The sequence below is a fragment of the Cyprinus carpio genome, chromosome A17 (assembly GCF_018340385.1).
Source record: "Cyprinus carpio isolate SPL01 chromosome A17, ASM1834038v1, whole genome shotgun sequence".
Classification (NCBI taxonomy): domain Eukaryota; kingdom Metazoa; phylum Chordata; class Actinopteri; order Cypriniformes; family Cyprinidae; genus Cyprinus; species Cyprinus carpio.
This window is the reverse complement of record NC_056588.1, coordinates 9,756,381-9,780,947: the sequence shown is the minus strand read 5'-3', so window position 1 is coordinate 9,780,947 and position 24,567 is coordinate 9,756,381. Positions and strand designations below refer to the sequence as shown.

The 24,567-nt window shown below is 37.0% G+C and overlaps 1 protein-coding gene across 2 annotated transcripts in view; it reads right to left on the bottom strand.

Annotated features, from left to right (window-relative positions):
• LOC109070483 (sodium/calcium exchanger 1-like) overlaps positions 1 to 24,567 on the bottom strand; it is an 84,721-nt gene that overhangs the window by 12,785 nt on the left and 47,369 nt on the right. Inside the window, exons 3-5 of one of the 2 annotated variants that reach the window (XM_042773945.1) lie at positions 7,162 to 7,274; positions 3,324 to 3,463; positions 2,298 to 2,397 (exon numbers count right to left, since the gene is read on the bottom strand). In XM_042773945.1, coding sequence (XP_042629879.1) covers positions 2,298 to 2,397; positions 3,324 to 3,463; positions 7,162 to 7,274 — 353 coding nt within the window. Of the gene's footprint in view, positions 1 to 2,297; positions 2,398 to 3,323; positions 3,464 to 7,161; positions 7,275 to 7,514; positions 7,622 to 24,567 lie in introns of both variants that reach the window. The other variant, XM_019087055.2, reaches the window with a different exon arrangement.

The window sequence follows — 24,567 nt, the reverse complement described above, 5'->3', positions numbered from 1 at the left end:
TATAAATCTAAATATAGTTTCTACAGACTGACCTTCACAGACTTCCAGAACTGTCCTCAAAGAGAGGTTTTTGTCAAATTTAGCTTATATTTGGCAATGATTTTCCCCTAATCATGTATCGTGGCACAGTGTTCCTGTGGCTCAGTGGTAAAGCATTGCATTGGCAATGCAAAAGGTTGTGGGTTCAATCCCCAGAGAATGCATGTTAGGTAAAAAATGTCAGCCTGAATGCATTGTAAAGTGTCTGCTAAATGTAAATGAGATCATAATATAGACTTACAAAAAATTTAAATAATGATATTAGTATTATTTATATATAATTATACTATATATTAATATTCTGAACTGTAGCTTTTATTTTTACATTTTCAGTTTTCATTTTAATTTCAGCTTAAATTTTAGTAATTTGTCATTTTGTTATGGGCTTTTGTCATATAATGTCTGATATTTATGTTACATATTATTTCAGCTTTATTTCAATTACTAAAAAAGATTTTTATATAATAACAACAATTATCTTATCCCTCAAAGATCATTTAGAATGGTTTTGTTTATTTTTCATTATTTATGAAAAAATGCTTCATGAATCATTTGTCCAGTTAAGGACATCCCCAAATGTCTCCAAAGGGAGGTTTGTCCCACATGTAGCTAACTTCTGGGGACAATTTTATTTCCATCTACAGATAAGTAAACCCCCACACACTCGTGCTCATGTTGTGTTTACTCTCATCTTATCTTTTGATTTAAATCATCTCGCTGTACTGCAGAGTCTGACATTTAGCAAAGCTTTTATACTTTAAACTCTTCACTAAACTCCCATTAGCTGCAGACCTTTTCCACTTCTTTGTCCCTTTCTGTGAACCATGGAGAAATCTCTGTTCTGTACTCAAGGTCCAAAAAATGACAAACAAATGACTTGTGCACTCAAATCTTAGTGGCATTAGATAAAAAAAGAAACCAGTTTTCCATTTGTTATCTGTCAGCGATGGCAATGATTCTTGTGCACTCAAATCTTATTCACACGATTTGAAAATGCACATACTGAAATTTGGAACACCAAGGTCCAAAAAATGACAAACAAATGACTTGTGCACTCAAATCTTATTCACACGATTTGAAAATGCACATACTGAAATTTGGAACACTGTGATTTGTTAAAAGACATACAAGAACCAATGACATTCACCATTACTGACAACTTGCCCCGACATGGCTTGACACAACTAATCTAAATAAATGTGAATCTGAATGAGATTTGAGAGGTGTAGTGGAGGAAAAGACTACTGAATCATCCAATTGATTCATTGAAAAGACTCACAAGAAAAATTCATACTTAAATCAGATACTTCAGATATTAGTAATATGGGTATGAAATGACAAGATGGTGAGTAAATGATGACAGAATTACATTTTTGTGTGCAATATCCCTTTAAATTAATCTTTACTTTTTACATGAAAAAAAAAAGCTGTTTTGAAAACAACCAACATAACTACTGAAGATGCTGTATGAAAAGACTTGGTCCGACAGAAGTCTATGCCTAGCAGTTTTGCACTGGTGATTATAGGTCAGTTCTGACAGCAGATAGAGCAACACACACACACACACACACACACACACACACACACACACACACACACACACACACACACACACACACACACACACAGGCTTTTAACCTTGCTTTGCCTCAGAGCACAAATTGGCAAACTGAAAGGTGTTCAAGTGTGAATCACTAAGTCACTAAGTCAACAACACCTGATCCACACCAACACACACATACATGGCTAGAGCAGCAGCCTCTATGATCATCAGTCTCTCTGAGGTCATGCTGCGAGTGCTAATTACTTCAGAGAAAACAAACCGAAAAAAATTCCCTCTCTCCTTTTTCTCTTTCTCCCCCTCCATCTACTTTCTTTCTCTCCTTTACACAGAGAAGAAAGACTCCTTTGCACAGCCCTAAGTGTCTGAGTGAGGTGAGGCTGTAAAACTGAATTTCTTTTGTAAAACAGCAGCCACCAGGGGGCGCTTTACAGCAGGGAGTACCATGCTTTTGAAATTTCAAATGGAAACAATAATCACAACAGGTGGCCCCCCAGGAGCAGGATCCTGATAACCCAATCGAAAAACAAAGTACTAAATAGTAGTTATTTAACTAAAAACATATTTTATGACAACAATAATAACGAAAAAGGCTTTCAGGCACTTATGAGTGATTATCATCTCGAACGAGATGTTCTTTTTTTAATGAATCACTAAATCAGACCTCCCAATGTTCCTCACAAACTGAAATACTCACCAGCGCTGACTGTGATTGCCTCGATGAACTGGTCCCTCCAGCTGTTGGTGCCAACCAGAAGAGCCAAGTTTGTCTTTTTAATCAATTTATCAACTGTGTTCTATAGAGAGAGACAGCACACAAAGAAAATGAATGACCGCTTCATTATAGTCCAGTGCAACTAAACAAACATACACACTTCAGACGAGGTGGACCACAGCTCATCGAGTGCTTCTGACTGCTCTCTGGTCTGCCCCGCTGTGAAGTGTGTGTGGGATCAGAGTGTGTGAATGTTTCAGCACGCTGAGTGTGTGTGGGCTAAAGTGCATATGTACTGTATGCATGTAGATCGTCCTGAAGTGTGTGGAGGCGATTGATGAGACGTCAGTGTTTAAGATCTCTGAAATTCCCTGACGAAACGATAGTGTCTTGTTTCCATTAGCAACAAGAAGGAACTTTTTTCTACAGAAAAACAGGTATCTAGACATTTGTGGTCTGATTCATAAGTGACCTAAAAGGTTATTTAGTCAATTCTAAATGTAGCAACCCAGTGTCATGATTGCGCACTGTAAACATTAACAACTTTTGTCAATGAAAATTATCCACAAATAATAATAAAAAGTACGTTTAAAGCATCTTGCAGTAAATATCTTACTGCAATACACTTTATATTTAGAGCTTATAACTGTCATTATAAATGCATTAAATTTGACATTATAATTGGCTAAACTGGTAAATTTATGCCCTATATACTTTTTATATATTTATGCCTACTTGTGCACTATATACATGTAAATGCAATGTAAAATTTTGTCGTTATTCACTCAAACTTCATGTTGTTACAAACCTGTTTGGCCATTTTAGCAGAACATAAAATATTCTGAAGAACCGTTTTTGTCCAAACAATGAAAGCCAATGGGGTGCAAAACTACATCCGACCCTTTTGACTTTCATTTTTGGGTTGACTAAATGTGATTATAATGTGTAATGTATAATGCTTTAATGTGATTATAAATAAATGGGAAATACGTAGTTAAAATAGCACACCTTGAATTCATAGGATTCCTCGATGATAACCTCCAGTTTGGGGTGATCTCCTAGCATTGGCTTCCCCATTTCAGCAATGCGCTGTTCATCTTCACCTGTCAGAGGCTCCTCCTCTTCCTGCCCCGGCTCTTTCTCCTCCTCTGAAAACAAAAGCACCAGTCAGAGAGTACGAACCAGCCAAACCAGCCACCTTATATTTTAAATCATTGTTAGTGGATCAATAGGTTTCTGTGGATAAACTGGATTGTGCAAATACATTTTTGTCAAAATGCTACAGTGAACACAAGAATTTGGCTCTGTGGAAGAAAAACCTTTAAAAGGTCAAAATCACAGATCTCTGATAAATTTAGAAAACTTGGTCCATTTCACAAAACATACTTTTATAATAGAATACACACGGACCACTGTGACCTGGTATATGAGAAATATGTCAGGGGTAGGGTTTTTCCTTCATTTGTTACATGCGATGAAGCTTCTATGGGCCCAATGGGATTCTGGCTAAGTAAGTGTGTGATATAAGCAGCCCCTGATCATGTGACTGGGTTTAGCCCAATCAATCACCCACATCCACACACACAATGAAATGAGAGGGTCAAAGGAAAGCAGCAGATGCAGACCTAAAGGCACAGAGGTATGATGAGGTTTGGAAAGGAAAACAATTAGGTTACAGTGGAGACACATGCACACACTGATGTGGACAGACAAAAGGGAAGGCCTGGGAAAGGACAAAATGAAAATCCTTTGGGCAGCACCATGGTGATTTCAGCGGAAATGTAATTTTTCAAGTCCTTTCACATACATTCTCTCTATCACTTTCTCTTTCTGTCTCATTTATTTCATATTTCTTCTCAGTTCATGAGCTCAGCTGGCATAACCGCTACACCAACAAAAGCAATAGTTATAAAACAATGTTATGACGACTACATTCCCAAGATCAACACAAACATGAGCCTCATAGGCAGAAACGGCTGTATAAACAAATGAAATATCTAATGGAACAAATAAATCTCGAGCCACAAATGAACCCTGAGGCATTAGTGGAGGATTCCAGCACAAGATTCACTGTCAGATTAATGGCAGAGCAACTTGTTCCTATAGTCTAAACAGTCTCTCTCTCTGTCTTGATATTATATGTTCATCTTTTTCTTAGACAGGGAGTTCTATTTTTTTTTAACCCACTTTTCTGCCTGTTGATTTGTGAGGTAACAAAATACAAACAGTATTACTATCTCTGATTGCAGTTCATTTTACCCACTGTGTTTTTTGGAGTCTTATACACAATGGTTTTAGCATGTATAACAGCCTTTCATTTTAAAAGGTTGTTGTCTATCTTGTTTGGTTGATTGTAAAGGACTTACTAAATTGAAAACAAGAACTAAATGGACAAAATATAATGTACCTGTTTGAACAATTAGGTACTGAAGAACAAGTCAAGATGAAATAAATAGCTGAAAATAGACTAACCAATAACTAGTGGAAGAATAACTGAAGAGGAACAGGCTGAACAATAATTGGGTCAGAGAGGTTTGACTGATGTCATGCACAAAATTTGCAGTTAGTCACATGAATTATGATAGTAACTATACAGAAAACAAATATAAGAAGCTAATATTGCCAATCTCCTAAAAAATTAAAAGACAGGAAATGTAACTTACTATGAAAAAATAATTACATTTAAAACTTTTATATATTATTATAAATTACTTGATGAAATATAAGCAATAGAATAATATTAAATAATAATAATCCAATAAATGTAAATAATTATTTAATTTCTTATATGTAATGGGGGTTTCAAGGACAAAAGGTTGAGATTATTTAAAAAAATTAATGATGCTGCATATTTTTTTCCTTTGTTTGCAAATGAGATTGTGAGTCATGTTTGCGTGTGTGTGTAAACTGATATTGATTTTATAGGCTAAGGGTCTCTATTCCTTGTTTTGTCCTTGAAAACAGAGCTATCGTTTTCTATTGGCAGCTTGGTGCTGCACATCTTGCATGCACACACACAGTCCATCCAGCCATCCATTCTTCTCCAACCATCTCTTCTGCTGTCCTTTATTTTTCTAGTGTCTCTTCTTTTGTTCATCTTGTTGAATTATCTTACAAACGAAGCTAATCAAAGGCAACTGGACTTGATTATTAATTATTTTAAAGACGTTTCACCACTCATCTGAGTATCTTAATCAGGTTTTTTGTTAATCACTGATGAAGCTGTACGGATGAGTGGCAAAAACATCATCAAAAAATCCATAACCAAAAACATCTGCCTTTGATTTGAACTCTACCTGATGTTTCTCTCTCTTTTATTTTCCATGTCTTAATCTCTGGATCTCTTTTTATTGCATCTTATATGAATCATTCTAAAACACAGCATTAACCAAAATTAAATGAATGTCAAGAACAAATATAAATATGATAAAAGCATTTGATACACATCAAAACATTAAAGTGCTGGGAAAAAGAGCCGTTTTGTTTCCTGGAAAATAAATGTTTATCTAAATGTGAGCTGAAACATACTCGAACAGCCTTGGCTTTGAAGACAACTCACAATCTTGAGCTCTGAGTCTTTTTAGCTGCCCTAATCTCTCCTCATGATTTACAGCCCAGCATCTGAGCTCATTTGCTGGTGTGTCTTGATGTTTCCTTTGTGTCTATTTATAAGATTATTGCGAGGAAACCAAATTAAACAATTCACTTTGAAGCTTTCTTTCTGAACCTGAAAGTATCCTGAACACACCTTATATGGTAAACTACACAAAGATTTTTGTAAGAGATGATTATGACTGTAAATTATGGGTAATATCTTAAAAAATCTAATTTTCCTTGATCTTTTGAATAACTGTTTTGTGTACTATGTGTACAAGCTTTAGATCTTAAAACTCTCAAACCACCAAGACCACACACTACCAGTCAGTAAAAATAATTTAGTTTTTGAAAAAAATTAAAACTTTAATTCTGTAAGGATGCACTAAAAGTGACAGTAAAAGCATTTGTAATGTCACAAAATATTTATATTTCAAATAAATGTTGTTCTAAAACATATTAAATATATTAAAATGGAAAACAATATTTATATTGTAATAATATTTTAAAATATTACTGTTTTTGCTGTATGTTTAATCCACAAAATGAAGCATTGTGAGTATAAGAGATATCTTTCAAGAACATAAAAAAAACTCAACTCCGACCCCGAACTTTGAATGGTAGTCTATATTGAAATCAAGCTTCATAGAAGACGTGTTCTGAAATGATCATAAGCACATTAATATGTGCACGTTTAAATATTAACAATGCCTTTTATGGTAGATGCCATTGCTCCCAAACACCAGAAGATACTATTACTTTAACTAACTAAAGACAAGCGTATGGAGAAAGTCTACCAAAATGTAACTCTGATTCTGGCAAGACTATTGCTAAAATTTAAAAAAAGAAGAAAAATTTTTTAAAAGCTGCATATAACCATCAAATTTGTAATCCCTTGTTTTAGAGCAATGAATGATTGACAGATGAGGTCCCTCACTGGACGCATAAGAATAGATTAGCAGCTAAAGTACCTCTATTTACATTTGATTTAAGCTCTGTCCACTCTAAATTATGCCAGGTGTGGAGCAATAATCCTTAACTAACATTAAAACAAGTAAAATTTGGCTCCTTCAACGTATGTGTAATGTATATGTTATTGTGCAAGTACTTGTGAAATTAAGGAAAGCAACTAATTGTCATTAAATTAGTAAGACAGCAAACTGACACCAGGAGAGAAAGAGAGAAGGTGAGACTCTGCCCAGAGGAAGAGAAGAGTAAAAAGTAAAGGAGACACTGTGAGAGGGAGAGAAACCTCTGTATACTGTCCATCCTCTCCTTCTCCAAAGTGGCGTCTGTAGCTCTATGTAAAAGCTGCATTGCTTATTGTATTCCTCTCGATTGAGAACCCTGACTGATATCGTCTTCCTGCAGAAACAAGACAACAGGAGGGGGTTGGAATAATGCATGCATGAAACACACACACACATACACACAAACAAGCACACGCAAGGGCCTGGCTGGAGGGCTGTCGATGTTGGAGTTTAGCCTGTAGTTGATCCCGATGATGATCCAGAGCAGAGAGGGTTCAGAGTGGACAGGTGTTAAGTGTGTGTGTGTGTGTTGTATGTGTGATTTCCTCTGCAAGCTCAGGCCATGCCCCCCCACCTCTCTTCTCATTGGTCTCTACGAGCTGGGGTTCTCCGATCTCCAGGAAGAAGCTCTTGTTCTTCTCGTATTCTTCGTCATCAATTATCCTGACTTTTATTGTTTTGCTGGAGAGAGGGGGAGAGAAAGAGAAAGAGAAATAGGGAGATGTAGAAAAGAGTGAGGAAAAGCCAGGCCAAGGGAAAAAGAAGAAAGATAAACGGCATGCAGTCATGCACAGGCAGATCATCAGAATAAGAGGATGATGCAAGAGAGACAGAGAGAGAGAGAGAGAGAGAAAGAGAGAAAGCAGCCTCACCAAGTCTGACTGTAAATACACACTCACAAACACAGATACAATTAATATTCCCTCTAATTTTTCTACTTGCTCCACAAAATCTATTTTTTATCGGGAATATCCTTAATTTACTATATACACAAATATTTTTCAAACATCAATACTGTAAATCAATAAAGTATATGCTGAGGAAAGCCAAACTGATAAATCAAATCATAATTCAAAGACATTGAATAAACTTCACAAAGTGCTTTTACAAATCAATATATTGTTTGTTTTGTTTCCATATGATTAAACATAAGCTATCACCGGGTAACATAATCCATTTTGTGATTGAGTTTGCCAATCATAATCAATTTTCACAGCTTAATAATTAATCATACAAAAGTAATTTGTTAAATTGACAGCCTTATAAATAAACAAATATTTAGTTAAACAACATATACATATTCACATATAATGTGGCTAATAATAAATGGTTATCTAGAGGCTATCATCCTATTCACAAAACGAAAAACTCAAGACTTTGTGGAAAAATAAAAATAATACTGCATGGCTTCTGAGGGCTTGTGTATGAATTCACAATCTCTGTAATGTTCTAGGATGCAGTCATTCTCTTGTGAATTAATCAGCGCTGCATATTTTGCATATTAAAGGAGCCATGTGTAATGTCTGGCAAAAAAATCAAGTCATACTCCACATTCCATACCAGATGGGGGCAGTATGCCTCAATAAAGTGAATTGGTCTACTCTAGAGTAACAAACGAGAAACGGCATAGTCTCTATGCTCCTCCCCTACCTTCACAACAACCCTAGAGCCATAGCCGAAGCCTAAAGGACGTTTTGCCTCCAGAGGAACGTTGGGTGATGTCAAGTGATTTTGAAACATGACATCTTCAAGCTACTCCCCTTCACCTTTACCAGTGAATATGTTCATATTCGTTTTGTTCATATTACATTTTGAATTGTATATACACATTATTTGAATTAAATTAATTTGACAGACAGCATTCTGTCAACATAATTGGTCAACATCAGACAGCTGATGTTGACCAAGCTAGCGCCAACCAACGTAACCAGAGCTGCCAAACTCTCAAGCATTCACCGTGAGACACACGCAATTGACTCTTTTCACACGCTTTCAAAAACTTGACCGCTCTGAATATAGTGAGTGAGTGCGCGCGCGCGGCCGGGGCGCTCTCTCTCGCGCTCTCTCTCTCTCTCTCTCTCTATCTCGGGTTCATTATCATCGAAGACATTTCAAGCTTCTTAGGTAATGTTACATTTTAGCATCAGCTTGGTAGAGACGGGCTTTGGTAGATAACAGGTGAAAACCGGATCGGATCTGTGGGTAAGTTATAGCTAGCTTACTATCAAATGCAGCTACGGTTAGCCATCGCTAACATTAGCACGTTTATCGAACAGCCTTCGATACATTTCTATGTTATAACCTCCCGAAAAAAAATACGCAAACATATAAAACAAACTTCTAGCGAAATACTAACAGCATCTTACTTAACAATCCAAAAGAAATGTTGCAAGTTCGGAGTCGAAGCTCATTTCTTTCAAGTCCATCAGTTGTCTCCAGCGATGGAAAGCAGTGCCGATGTTTACTCTGGTTCGGCTCCTTTTCTTATCGGATTTGATTTGTGATTCCGAGCGGGGTTGCTTGACATCAGCTTCAAGTTCGCCCACAAGCTGTGCGAGTTATTCGTGTATTGCAGGTTGGCTGGTGGTTATGTTGCCCGCATACCGCCTCCAATGGCCGAAACTGGTATTACGACACCTGTCGGGCCGTGGCTAGTAATGCTAATGCTAATTAAGGTTAATATCTCTGCAGCACTATAACTTGACATTTTTTTAATGACATCATCGCCCTTATTTCTTCTCATTCTTTTGATGCGTGTAGGTCATTTTTTGGATATTTTTACCTCAATTTTTACACATGGCACCTTTAAATAAAATCAGTGCATGTGTGGATGGACTCCAGTTCAAATGGCTATTCATTTAGCTCTGAGTCACAAACTCTCAAGTTTATTCATACAGTTTTTTGGTTTGCCTGAATTCTTCCCTATCCGCACATCCGGCCGAGTGTGTTTAGAGGGAACACTGAATACAAACCTCCACCTCCAAGCTAACAACACCATCATCAGAACCAGAAACAAAATCCTTTATACACACATTCAGACCACCTGCTGTTATGTTTGCATGACCTTTCTCCAAGAGCAACTGCAGCGCACAACATTACAACCATAAAATCCCCACAACCAACCATGTCACATTCACCTGATGTCTTGATTAAAGTCAACAAGAAGTCTAAATTGACTCTCCTGGCCTACATTTTTTTCTTCAACGAATATCATATTTCCCTATAAAATAAGTCACATTAGGCAAATGGATAGTGGATTTACATCTACATTTGATTTGACTTTACCGCAAGGATGATGCATGGCTGACGTTGTAGAAATGTTTAATTAAATGTTATTTAAAATGTAAATAATCTTTAGAGGAAAAATAATGTGATAAAGCTCTGAAGATTATGACGACTGAAGGAGAGTGATTATGAAAAATCATTGTCGCTCAGTAAAATGTTTTTGTTATAAAACATCAGTGCCAATTGAACAATATCCAGACTTACAGAGTCTTTCGGAAACGCACAATCACTTCCAACAGTCATCGATCTTCAATTTAGACACAGGTGCTACAGCAAGAAAGACCGACAGTGAAGAAAAAGCAGAAGAGACAGAAGAGTTATCAAATGCTGGCATATGCTTCAAGGATGACTAACAAATGCAAACACCCTCTATCTATGTTTGTCTTTCTTTATCTCTCGCTTCTCCAAGACAATTTCATTTTCCTGCCAGCCCATTGGTTGTCACAGAAACACAGAGTTAGATTGTTTCCAGATCCAGACTGTCAGGTGCAGTAAGCTGTATGTGTGTGTGTGTGTGTGTGTGTGTGTGTGTGTGTGAGATGGTGTGAGGGATTGACCCTCTTCACTTCTCATCTGAATGTGGGTTAGGTTCAGCTGAGGTCACGGCAGCGCTCTAATGCTACATCAATAAGTCATAGAACTGCTTTTACACACACAAAGGTTTTAAAATGACAGCACATGCCATTTTAGTATGTGGGGTTGTTTTTCTATTTATTCTTTGTACCTTTTGTTCTTGTCAAGTGTCTTTGATATCTGTTGTTAAATCTGTCACCTGACACTTGCATTATTTAATAACTCCTCTAATATATCTCTCTCTCATTTCAAATGATGTATCATATTTATAATTGTATAAGACAATGGCTATTGAATCTGACAGAAAACAAAGTGATTTTGTAAGTGTATGTGCTGTAGATTAGATGTTAATTAGAAGTGTTCATGAGCTCCATGAATAGCAGCAGAAGTTTTATCATTCAAAAGAATGAGCACAACGGCTGGTGTTTCACAAGCATTCAACATATCAAAACCCAGTTAAAACACGTTAACAGTTTGTGCTCTGGATGAGACAAAGTGTGACTATATGACACACAGTCACCTGCTAAACACACTGTCAGATCATCCACACCAGTAGAGGCGCTAGGGCAGGGCTTAATGGGGCTATAGCCCTGTCAGAAACTTGCGTAGCCCCGGCACAGCCCCCCCAAGGATTTACTAATGATATTCCTATTTTTAACTCCAGTGTCACTTTCTTTAACACTGAAAAATAAACATTAAAAACCTAAAAGAAAAGGTGCCTATATGTGGCCAACAAACAATTTACATTATGGGGGAGGGGTCAATTAGGTACAGTGTGCATTAGCATTAAGTTTAGTATCAACAGCTATGACGATGGGGTGTTATTTAATATAAAGTGAAAGACCGTGAATTTCAGACACTTTGCATAATAGCTCAGATGAGGACAATAACACAACTTGACAGTTTCAAGCTCTGTTTACACTGGTGCATTTTCATTTTAAAACGACGTTTTAAAATAAAAATGATCCTCGTCTAGACTTGCGTTTTCACTGCGTTTCAGAGACGTTCTCCGTCCACACTACACAACCGAAAACGCATGCCACATGACCATTCATGCAGGTACAACATTCAAGCATGATGTTATTGTTTTAAGTTTACACGGTCATCAAGGATACGCAGAGCTAATGTAGTCATTTTCAAAAGTCTCTGTTTTGTTCAGTTTACGCAGAAATGCAATCTGCAACGTTTCGAAAGTCTCCGTTTTTGAGCGTCGAAAACGCCAGAGTAGTGTAAACAACAGGTGTAACCGTGGAAAAAGTTATGCGTTTTAAAACGAAAAGGCACTAGTGTTAACGTAGCCTCAGTCTGAAGTTCAGGATGGAGAGGAGTTTGTCGTCACACAGAGTAGCAACTCTCAAAAAAACGTTTATGTGGAAATAGTTTTATGAATTGTCGGTACTTTATCTACAGTAAAAAACTGTTAGAATTTACAATGTTTTCCCATTTTCTCTCTTTTATTTGTACATTCATAAATTGTATTAATTTGTAAGTGTCATATTTGGCAGTTGGCATTAGAAGTTGTATTACTAATAACAGTGGCATTTGAGAAGTTTAATACCACAGGAAAAAAATTAAAATATGCCTTTTTCAAAGCTGCTGTATATAAAAAAACACAAGGTGGCTGAATTTGCATGCTTAGCTGAAGCTTGGGCATTCATTATTTTCTATAAATTTTAGTAGTTTTTTATTTACCACCCTCTCTGAACTGTTAAGGCCCCCTTAGCAACCCCAACAAAAAAATCCTGGAGCCGCCACTGATCCACACATTTCACAAACAGTGTTGCCTGCACCGCTTTTTAGTGGCAGAACAATTTAATCGCAGTTGCCGAATCTCCAGTGTGACAGCAAAATACATCATATTTACCTCAGTTGAAAATGTTTAAGTTTGAAGTCTAAAAATAATGCAATGAGATAATAAAAAGATGTTTATCATGAAATAATGATGACAAAACACATGTATCAAGCTGCATGCAAACACAAACAAAAAGTGCGAGACGTGTCGTCTGATTCACAAATGAATGACTCAAGTGAGCTGATTCACATTCAAATGACTCTCCATCTGACAAATCATTCGCTGAATGAACTCACTGAATCGAAGCTGTTACTGACAATAAACTGCAAGTTATTTATTGCAGTAAAGTTCACTGAAATTATGCAAGTTTTGTTTGGTTTGTGTTTAGTATATTCACTGACAGGTTGTCCAGTTGATGGTAAAGTTATGCATTTTCAGTTTTTTTTTTCTGCAGTAAATGGTTTAATAATTGTAAAAAAAAATCTTTACTGACAGGTTGTTCAAATAGTGTTTAAGTAAAGTTTTTCAATAAATTATTTAATAATTGTAATGAAAATGTTCTATCATGGTGGACTTAAATAATTCTGAACTTGTCTATACGTATATATGTTTATTTATTATATCATTAAATCTACCTCTCAAACAAACATGTCTGCCTTATATATATATATATATATATATATATACACACACATATATATATATATATACACACACACACACACAACACACACACACACACACACACCTACACACACACATACATATATATATATATATATATATATATACTCACACACACCTATGTGTGTGTGTGTACCACTGGCTTGTCCCAAAAGTGTGTGTGTGTGCTGTGGTGTGTCAGGCCACCAAATGTGCCCACATGTATAGTAAAAAATTTATTTAGCATATATATCACGCCTCATGCAAACCACTGGCTTGTCCCAAAAATGAGGGCAATCTCAATTTTTACTATACATGTGGGCACATTTGGTGGCCTGACACACCACAGCACACACACACACACACACACACACACACACACACACACACACACACACACACACACACACACACACACACACACACACACACACACACACACACACACTCAATCAGGACACTTGGCATAAGCGACATGAACACACAAACACACACACACAATCAGGACACTTGACATGATCGACATGAACAGACACACAAACACACACACACACAATCAGGACACTTGACATGATCGACATAAACACAAACCCCTTGAATTCAATACAGTATTTCTCTCCTTGTTTTCCATTACAGTAGATGACAGTGGCTTTATGCGTGTATACCACGTTCCCCTCCGAGAGTGCCTGTCTCTCTTTAGCAGCTCAAATTTGAGCCTGCAGGAAATCAAAGCGTGCTTTAGATTAAGCCAAATGGGCAGGGGTTTATGGGATACGTTCAGGGTCTTGAATCTCTGATCAGGGTGTTACATAAAGCTGCTCCAATTCATGCCTGACCAAGAACTGCCACACAAGATCACACTCTCATGCTTATGAAAGACAGAAGGGAACAATGCAGCACACACACACACACACACACACACACACACACACACACACACACACACACACACACACACAAATGATATGACATTATTTGTTCATTAGCATATCTGCATTGCAGTAGACTTGATCAGAAGAGCTCCTGACACACACACACACACACACACACACACACATACACAACAACAACAACAACATAATTCAAATTCTCTTTCAAACAGCTCCTTGAAATACATAGTTTATGTAGTTCATCAACCACTTCCTGTTTGAAATTGTCTTTGGATCGATGCTTCTAGGGGATCCGCAGACAGGTTTTATAGACCAGCTGTGGGACAGTCAGGAATCTTGAACTCACACACTCTTGCTGCAGTGCTTGCAGTTGATTGCCTGTCACTGTTGCATTTCAGTGAATTAGCGACTGCAGTGACTGGAACACACCTTTGGGTCTGATCCATCATCCACTCAATGTTCAGGTATACCAGGTTTAGGTCAGTGCAGTTGGACTGGAAAGAGATCTAGACCTATTAGCTAAATTTATATGCCAAAACCACACATACAGTAAACAGACAGTTTAACTTACAGCGTCCAGAAACATTTGCCAGCAATTAGATCTGTGCTTAGCAACCGGCAAAGAGCCAAAATAGAGCCACTTTTCAAGTGTGATTTACCAAAGGCCACATTACCCTGCATATAAGAGAGGCAGAGAGAGAGAGAGAGAGAGAGAGGGAGGGAGGGTAAAGTAATGTAACCTCTTTGAAATTCAGATCATGTCTGCTCCTTAACATGAGGAGGAGCCACACCAAATCAATATGAGCTGACTTGTGTATGTATGTGTGGGTATGGATGTGAGCATGTTTAAACGGAATACAGAATAAATATATGGATATTTAGTCTTTAACATGTGGCATGGTGAGACAGAGGGCAGAGATTCTAATTACGATTTGTGCCCGCTGATAATGCTGCTTATTTGCACATACTGTGCAAATTAACAATATTGTTTTAGCAGCCTAGTCACTGCAGGAATTATGCAGATCAGGTAACAGTGCAAATCATACACTGTATAGCATGTAGACTGTATGAGACCTGAGTTGGCTCCTTAAGACATTATGAAATAATGAAAAAAAAAATTGCAATATTGACATCTCATTCGAATAAAAAAGGCATGTTTGTGCTCAAATTAATGACTAAATTTAAATATGATCAATACTATTATTAATGTACTGTTATTTGTAGTAATTTAATCTAAATAATAACACATTTTATATTGCAAAAAAAAATGCAGGTTTATGCGCTGAAATGCAACATGCATTTCTCCTCAGATTGTGTGTTTATTGCGAATGCGACCATTTTCCAACATGACCAGAAGAGCAAGGTAACGCATAAACTACTACAACTAATAGTAGTAGTAGTAGTAGTAAAAATAATAATTTTATTATTATCATTATTATTATTACTACAATTTTTACTATTGTTGTTATTACTCCTACTACCAATTTATATTAAAAAAAAAAATAGATTGCATATGGTTAAGATGCAGTGAACATGTGTGTCTGTGCACGAGTGTGTGTCTCAAAGCTCAAATGAAACTCTTTCCAACAGGACCAGAAGTGCAAGTTAATGCATAAACTAATGCAGGCAACTGCAATCTCTCCTTTTGATTTATTCTGTACTGCAATCAGGATGCAAATGTGCATGCAAAAATCTTATGACCTGTTTGCATGCTCACTTAAGCCTGTGTAACCCTCCACCACACACAGTGCAGGTACTGGTTGTGGCGTAGTGGGGTAAAATGAGAACTTGCTGCAGAGACCTGCAAGTGAATAATGGAAGTAGATAGATGGGAAGAGAGAGGAAGAGAAAAACAGGGATGGAAAACTGAGAAGACAAGCGTATATGCCTTCAAAATATGCATTACAGGGCGCTGAAGCACAAACATCATCTGATTTTACGTACTTTAATGATTCAAATTTGTTGACGTTACAAGCTTGTGAGTGTTTAAAACATTTGTGAGTGTTTAAAACATTTTTGAGCTCCTTGATAAAACATGCCAGCTGGCACCATGAAGCATCAACCTCTTCTGATATATTTTGAACATTTGCTCATTGTTCTTTTACAAACTGCAATTATCACACAATGAAATGCGTCATAATTTACAATTCCTTTTTTATTTTGGTAAATGCTGATTCTTCATTATTAATGTGGATGTTTTAGATGGGCCTGTTGCCAGGGAGAAAGTGACCTTTTATATATATATAGTGACGAATGGGGTGGGGCCGAGAGCCGTGGGAGATTATGAGCGACACCTGTGCCACTCACCGGTCTCGAGTTCCACGGAGGAGCTCCGGAAGGATAAAAGGAGGAGCATCTACAGTGCAAGACAAGAGAGCACCAGGGCTGGATTTTATGTTGTTTTATTTTTGTTTGTGCATGACAGTCGTCCGTGAGGGGCTGTCCTGCTATTTTCAGTTTTGTGTTTATTTCATTATTAAAGTTATGTTTAAATGTTCAAATAAACATTCAAATATATATATATGAATGAAACAACAAAAATAATATAAACACACATATATTATGTATAATTATATTACGTTAAATATGTTTTTTATCCAATTGTACTTTTTCATGCCACAATTTATACAGATTTGTACACAATTAGACTACATGCACTCCGAAAGAGGTGATTATTCTTACACGTATTCTTACACATTCTTACACGTTATTCGTGTCAGTTTATGTTTCCATTGTAACTTAATTTGCAAAAGTGCTGGGAAACCTGCATTCCATGACCTTAATCTGGAGGATGTATCTTGTATCTTTTCTTTCTTTTGGTCCTGTTCACTTTTTCTACTCTCTCTGAGTTCTCTGTTCCGGGTCAAGGTGAATCCAAACTGAATGAAAGATTTTTGTTCTTGACACAATTTCTCAAATCTGAACTGTCACAGGAGACTGAAATGACAAGAAGACCCAATTTCAGAACCACAGCACTTGAAAACCTCCTTTGCTTCTGTCTGCTGATATCTGGCTCACCCCGCCCATCTTTCTTTTGCTCTCTCTTCTCAGAGTCTTCCTCTCTCGGGTGAGTTTTGATGGGCAGGTCTTAAGTGAGACAGTTAATTAGATTAATGGTAACTGGCTATGTGCCTCAGGAGACTAATGTATGCGTATATGTATGTGTTTCTGTTTTCTGGTAATGTGAAATAACTTTTTTAACTCTTTAGTGATAAAAGCATTTCGATATTCATGAGCTTTGTTTTGTTAATCACTAATAATGTATTAATTGAAAGAGCTGCAGTATGTTCAGATGGGAGGGTGCTGACACAGTTCAACATGGCAGTGTGTGTTGATAGTCCTTACAGCAGGCAACACAATACACATCCATGCCTTTCAAGCACGTACATGTCCACACACCCACACACCGAGGAACACCAGGCAGTGGAACAAAAAGCTGCAATAAAATTTGCCTTCATGACCTTCATAGCGTCTCTTGTCTTCTCTCTGTTCATTTACAGCCCTGCGCGGGTCTCTCGATCTCTCTCTGTGCACTTTTCTCCAACAGAAGAGCTTAAATCAAGGGCTGCTGGAACTGCAACAATCCTGTCTGCCATTTCTCTGTAATGAACAAAAGATAAGTGTCTGCGTGTGTTTATGAGTTTCAGCGGCCTTCAATCTAGTTCACCTGTCTAGAAACACAACAAGACATTCAGACCTGTCCAGAAACAACATAAAAAACAGAAAGAAAGAACGAAGGAAACAAAGAAAGAAAGATCACTTTTAAATTTTCTATTAAGGGCAACTGCCGGTGTTTAGGGTCATTATTAGGGTATTGCTAGGTGGTTGCTAGGCTGTTGCTATGATCTTGTGTTCCTCATTTAACACAATTTTATGGAGTTCTAAGTCCATTTTATTATAAAACATTGTGCAACGTGACATGATCTGAGTCAGAGCATATTTCATGTCAAGAACCAAGCAATGTTATGTTACAATTATGAGTAGTGGGATTTTGGTCCAAATGGTTTCACAATGGCTGAGCTATTCAGCAAGATACCACAGAAATATAAATTAAAACTATTTACAAAATATCCACTATACAGTACAGACAGACTGACAGACAGATACTCTGATTTTCATCTCACACACTCATAGTGCTGTAGTCTTTTTCTCTGCTGGATTCTCTGGATGCCCATATAAGGATGCATTTCTCAGCTCTGACCCCTTGACCTCTCCTCCTCTAAAGATCCCACATACATCAGCTCTACTGTCACCGTAGCAACAGTGTGTACCCCCCCCAGAGTAAGAGCTTCAGAACTGACTCCAGCATCTGCTCGTCATACATATGGAGATGCTTGAGATGTGTGTGTGTGTGTGTTTGTCTGTGTGTGTTTGATCCTCCTTATCATTGGTCTCTAGATCAGGTTGCTAAGGGATTTTCAGAGGTTTCCAATTCTGTTTTGCTGCTTTATTGCACACACTCATACTCCTACCTCCTAGCAAAAAAAAAGTCATCATATATTTACTAGAGGTCAAATAACCGCAATCTCTCTCTCTGTGTTGTCTCTTTCTCTTGTTCCAGCTCTCAGTGTGGATTTCTTTTCTGGGAAGAACAGTGATATCCACTTTTCCTCGGGTTACTGTCTACTATGGAGTTGCATATTCCACACAACCCTCCTCTCTCTCTCTCTCTCTCTCTCTCTCTCTCTCTCTCTCACACACACACACACACACACACACACACACACTCTTAACCGAGACCCCGGCAACTACTGGACATTCAGCAGAGACTTGGCTAACCACAGAGGCTGAGTTCAAGACAAACTGATAGGACACAAATCAGATGGAGCAGAGTCACATCCCACCAGATCATTATCCACCTAATTTCCAAACAATTCAGCACAGATCGAGAGCAGATGATGCCCATCAGCTCCAGCCCGCAGCCCCTCAGACGTGTCACGAAGGCCTTGTTCCACCCTGCTGCTCCTGTTAGCACCAAAGATACCCAGCAGCTTGTTTAAATGATCCTCATCCTCACCTTAAGCCTTGTCAACATCAGACAAATGTGGCGGTAACACTTTTGCCACGGGAAGTAATGACTGTGTGAACTGGGGGGAAAGATAAATGAACTTATTTGTTGGATGAGTGCAAGGCAAGCACAACTGCTTAAGAGAAAAGTCTACTCATTGGTTTGATAACAATGACAAACAGGAGCAGACTGACAGGCCTGGAGACCCTGAGGGCATTTGCACCATTCTACTGATAGAGCCAATAATGCAACAGAATTACATTTATAAATTACATTTTAAAATATATAAAAATAGAAAACAGGTTTTTTAATATATATTCTACAAAGTAATAATATTTTACAAAAATATTTAAAAAATCTTTGCCAACTTTTTAACTGTAGTGCACTCTACAGAGTACCCATACCCAGAGGGATAGGATTCATATATATATATATATATATTTTTTTTTTTTATGAACTAAATATAAAATCTAATAAATATTTTATTAATAATTAAATAAAAATGCAGATCATATTTTTTTTTGTGTGTGTTTTTAGTTTGGAGATGATTGTTTTCCTTCTAACTGGAATATAGGAGAGCTGAGATCAACAAACCTCTTACAACGCCTCTCCTGTCATGGGTTTTCAGTCAAATGATGTCAAAGGTCACACAGTGAGAGCCGCAGAAGGAGAGCGTACTCATCACCCCACTGTATATGCAAATAACCTGTAACAAGGTAATTAAAATCTCCATATAACGAAGTCATGCTTGGGCAGGAATATGGCGCAGAAGGAGGTAGAGAGTTACAACAACGAAGAAACAAAGAGGGAAAAGAAACAAGCAAGAAGAAACATACTTACAGATCCTGTGAAATCTGGTGGAAATCTATCATGTTAAAAATAAACCTACATTCTGAAGTGAAAGTGAGACAGTAAACCTATGATCCAGAGATTTTCAGTGATTCTGAGTCATCATTCCCTTGAGCAAAACACTTGACTCCAAGTTGTTCATTGCGGACTGTCCACTGACAGAGCTGTACAGTTCAGTATGTGGCTGTGATAATACATCAGAAAGTGATGTTTTGGCCCTGAACAATTGTTTTTGATCAAATCTTTTAAGTGAACAAACAGTTAACTGCCATGCACTGAACCATAAGTCTCCTAAGTGTGTACCTGCCTCAAAGACTGACTATAACACAAACACATCAGAGATAAAAGCAAACAGGCAAGCTTTTAATCAATTGGTCAAAGTTTCTGAACAAATATGCCACTTCAGTGAACCAAGTTTGATGCACTGAATCAAACATCTTATTTGTTAATTATAGTGCTGCCCCCTAATAGTCGACAAGAAAAGGCTTTGTTGACCACTTTTTTTAGTCGCTTAGTCGTAGAAAAATTTAAATTCCACAGGAAGTGGCGAAGTCATGCATTATGCAGCGAAAGATCGTTACCAGCTCCTATATGTGGTAATAAACAGTACATTGGCCAGGGGATCCAAATGCTCGCTTAATCATTCATTAACCTCAAATTTGGATTATCATCTGAAACATGTAGTAGCAACTTCACATGGCTGCTCGCTCTAACATTAACCTATAAAAATGTGTGCTATTTCAGTGTTTGTGCAGAATGAGGAAGCGCGAGCCAGTCTGATCACTTGCGCTTTAAATTTTTTGTTCATACAAATATGAGTTATACATCTTTGTAAGCTTTAAAGACTCTTCTTTTATTTGTGTGCAGTCACAATAACAAAAAAATAAATAAAAAAAAATATTGTGATTTTGTAAAATAATGAAAGCAAACGGTGCACATGCACATTCTGCCATCTTATCACGGTGTTTGAATTTGAACGCATCAAATACTAATAAAAAAAAAAACTCAGTGTATACTTGCCTCAGGCATAAGAAATATACAGTAGGCCTATCTATGGAAAGCGAAATGTTAGTTTTTAAACGAACCAATTCAGATGGAAAACAACAGATAATTCTCAGATTATGTGATCTGTATGAAACATTTATATAGGCGCATCCACTGAAAAGATTGTCAGTTCATCACTGCAGCCAAAAATACAGCAAACACTGGTTTATCAATGAATTATTAAAATGTTAAGGCAGTCTCTTTGATTTTTTTCCTGATGCATTCATAATCATTACTTCTGCCGGTGGGATGTGTGGTGAACCTCATTCCTGCACTTAACAAATAAATAAACCTAAGAACAGACTACTAAACACATTCCTGCACTTAAGCACTGATTAGGCTACATAGGCAATTAAATGCGCATTACTATGATTTACGGTTTATTAATATAAACCTGCGATTAGTCGACTAACGGCTTAACATGAACGACTACTGGTCGACCAGAAAAATCTTTAGTCGAGGGCAGCCCTAGTTAATTATTATGAACCACAATAAACCAATGGGATGAATGTTGTTCATTCAGTTTGGCAGGAAATAAGAGTGTAAAAAGAGTGTAGAACTACAACAAGTTTTATAGATGCACACACAGCAAAAAACCAAATATGGATAAACACAATTTTCATTGCAAGGAGCCTACACAATTTCCATAGAAACCAACCTAATGCACAACAACAAAACACAACTCAATACAATATCTAAATAGCTCTCTTTAAACACTTAAAGTACATTACTGAAACTCATAAATCATTTTAGGCTATTGCTGTAATTTCTCCTTTCCTTGATAAAACACCTAGAAGCCCAGAAGCTGACAAAATGGAGAAAAAAACAATACTGCTTTGAAAACACTTATGGTGACAATATTTCTTGAGTCTCTTAGTAGATCAAATAGACATGCAACTTTTAATGAAAAATAATAAGATTGGTTTGGTCACAAACAACTTAATTTTGAGTCAAGTGAATGACTCAAAGATTTACTCATAATATTTTAAAACACTCATACTGGCATAATGATACAACCTACAAAAAGAGTCACTAAATGAACTGCATAATGAATCAGAGCAATTTTTTTGTTGATGTTAAATGGACTTTGACTGACAGATAAATCAAAACCACATCACTAATATCAAATAGTTATAAAAAGCAAATCAAAAGAAAAAGGCACATAAATTATTAATTGAAAGTGTAGTTAAAGCTAAATTCATCAATATACAGTAGTAACAATCTGGAGCCAGATTGTATAGGTCTAAGGAAGTCTAAATTACTTGGAGAGTGTTATTTTTGGCTTGCAAAAATGTTATTTCATCAGAAAACATGGCTACTTTTCAATGTCTGTCAATGGAAAAGCATGCTTTTTCCCACTACATAATGGTTTAGTTCTGGCATCTACCAGCAGGGGCAAACTGCAGCAGCTCTGCCATAGAGACTGTCCATGCACTTAATGTACTGTAATGTGCTTTTGGTAAAAACATCTCCTAAATGACAAGTAATGGTACTTCGGAGCACATACTAAATCATTTAATGCATAATTAAAAGGTTATGCTAATCAGGTCCACATTCCTCATACTGTCTTTTTCTCTGCACAGACCACTGAATAAATTTAACCTGTTACAGAACTCTGACACCCTCTATCTCATCACTTTTAGTGAAGGATGCGGTACATTGAGTGAAAAATTGATCTGTGGTTTGGGGTGGGATTTAGCAACATCAATCAAATCAGAGCCAATTCGAATCCATTCTACTACACTGATGTCATCTAGTTGTTTGTTTCTGGAGGTTCAGTGAAGTCATAGCAACTGATTTTCCGAGGTCACAGGGGGGAACTTAAAAACGTTGCCACTCCAAGTTTTCAATGGAAAATTTGTAATTGCTCCCTTTTTCTCTATAGTCCTTCCTTACTGGCAGGTTTCAATAACTCTTTCCTTTTCTTCTCCTTTCTCCATCACTCCTTCACTGTGTGTGCGTCTTTCAAGTCTGCATCTGTTACTGTACCACCCGCCCACACACACACATACACACACACACACACACACACAGCTATTACTCATAGAGCAACACACACACACACACACTCATACACAATGCTATTACTCAGAGAAATACACACACACACACACACACATACATACAAATGCATTATAAAAGCCTGTGTCAGTTTTTTCATTTCAAAAGGTTGTCTGCAAAGCCAAAGAAGCTCTCAGGAGACAAAAACTGGTAGAAAAAAATTAAAGAAGAAAACAGATGACAAAAAACAGACCTGTATTTCAATAACAACTGCAAAAAGACACACAAACAAACACACACACACACACACACACACACACAAACATTTATACGCACAAACACACACACACACACACACACACACACACACACACACACACACACACACACACACACACACACACACACACACACACACACACACACACACACACACACACACACACATATATTCATTCACACATTTATGGAATAACAAACATACATATGAATATAACAGTTTACCAAAAAATTTACATCTTATTGTTCCCTGATTTTCTTGACAAGAAGGTCAAAATTTCAGGATGCACTCTTCTGTTTAACACAAACGAATGGGGATTATGGCTGTTGTGGCCAAAAAATGTGTAAAACAAGCTCTGTTTTAAAAGAAGTTCATATGTTTAGTGCAGTATATTACATCTCTTCTAAAGCCATGCAATAGATTTGTGAAAGAAAAAGACAGAAATATTAGGTATTTCCTTAAAATGTCACCCCCGACCCCCCCCCCCTCCCCAACCAAGCACAAGGTCGCTGTACAAGGAGAAAATACATAAACACAGCTTCAATCAATAGTAGACATGCGATAGTATACAGTACATACATATACACATGCATACATATTATATTAATAATCACAATACAGCTGTTTTTTATCTTTGCTATTATAAATAGGAACAGATGCAAAAAAACAAACAAAAAAAAAAACAGTAGAACAAATAGCCTAGATAGAAACAAATAATGCATTACCTTTATCATTATATATCTAAACTAAAGCATTCATATACGAAAAACAATCAAATGTAAAAATAACTTAAGTTTGTTCATTACAAATAAATCGGTTATTAAATCTACAAAAGCAGTTCAATGAAGTGCAGCGAGTGATTCCCTCTTTTCTTTTATTGTTAGATTAACATTAATGATACATGATACAGACTTCCTATACTGTTATGCATGGATCTAATATAAAGTTACACATCAAAAGGTTTCCCCCAACAGTTCCGTAAGCGTTCACTTAAGACAGAGCAGATTATGTTTGCGTGAACACTGAAATACTGTATTTCTGTATATGAGTGTATTTATCGGGATTGTGTGACGTTATATGTACGCACTTCGGATGACAGTCAGCACGAGAAGGGAGCGGAGAAAAGGTATTCCTCTCAGAAAATGTACAGATAAAGATAAGAATTATTTTTTTGCCTGTAGCTCAACATAGCCCGTGCGAATTAACACTAATTTTGCCAGCACGGGTCACATATGACGTCGT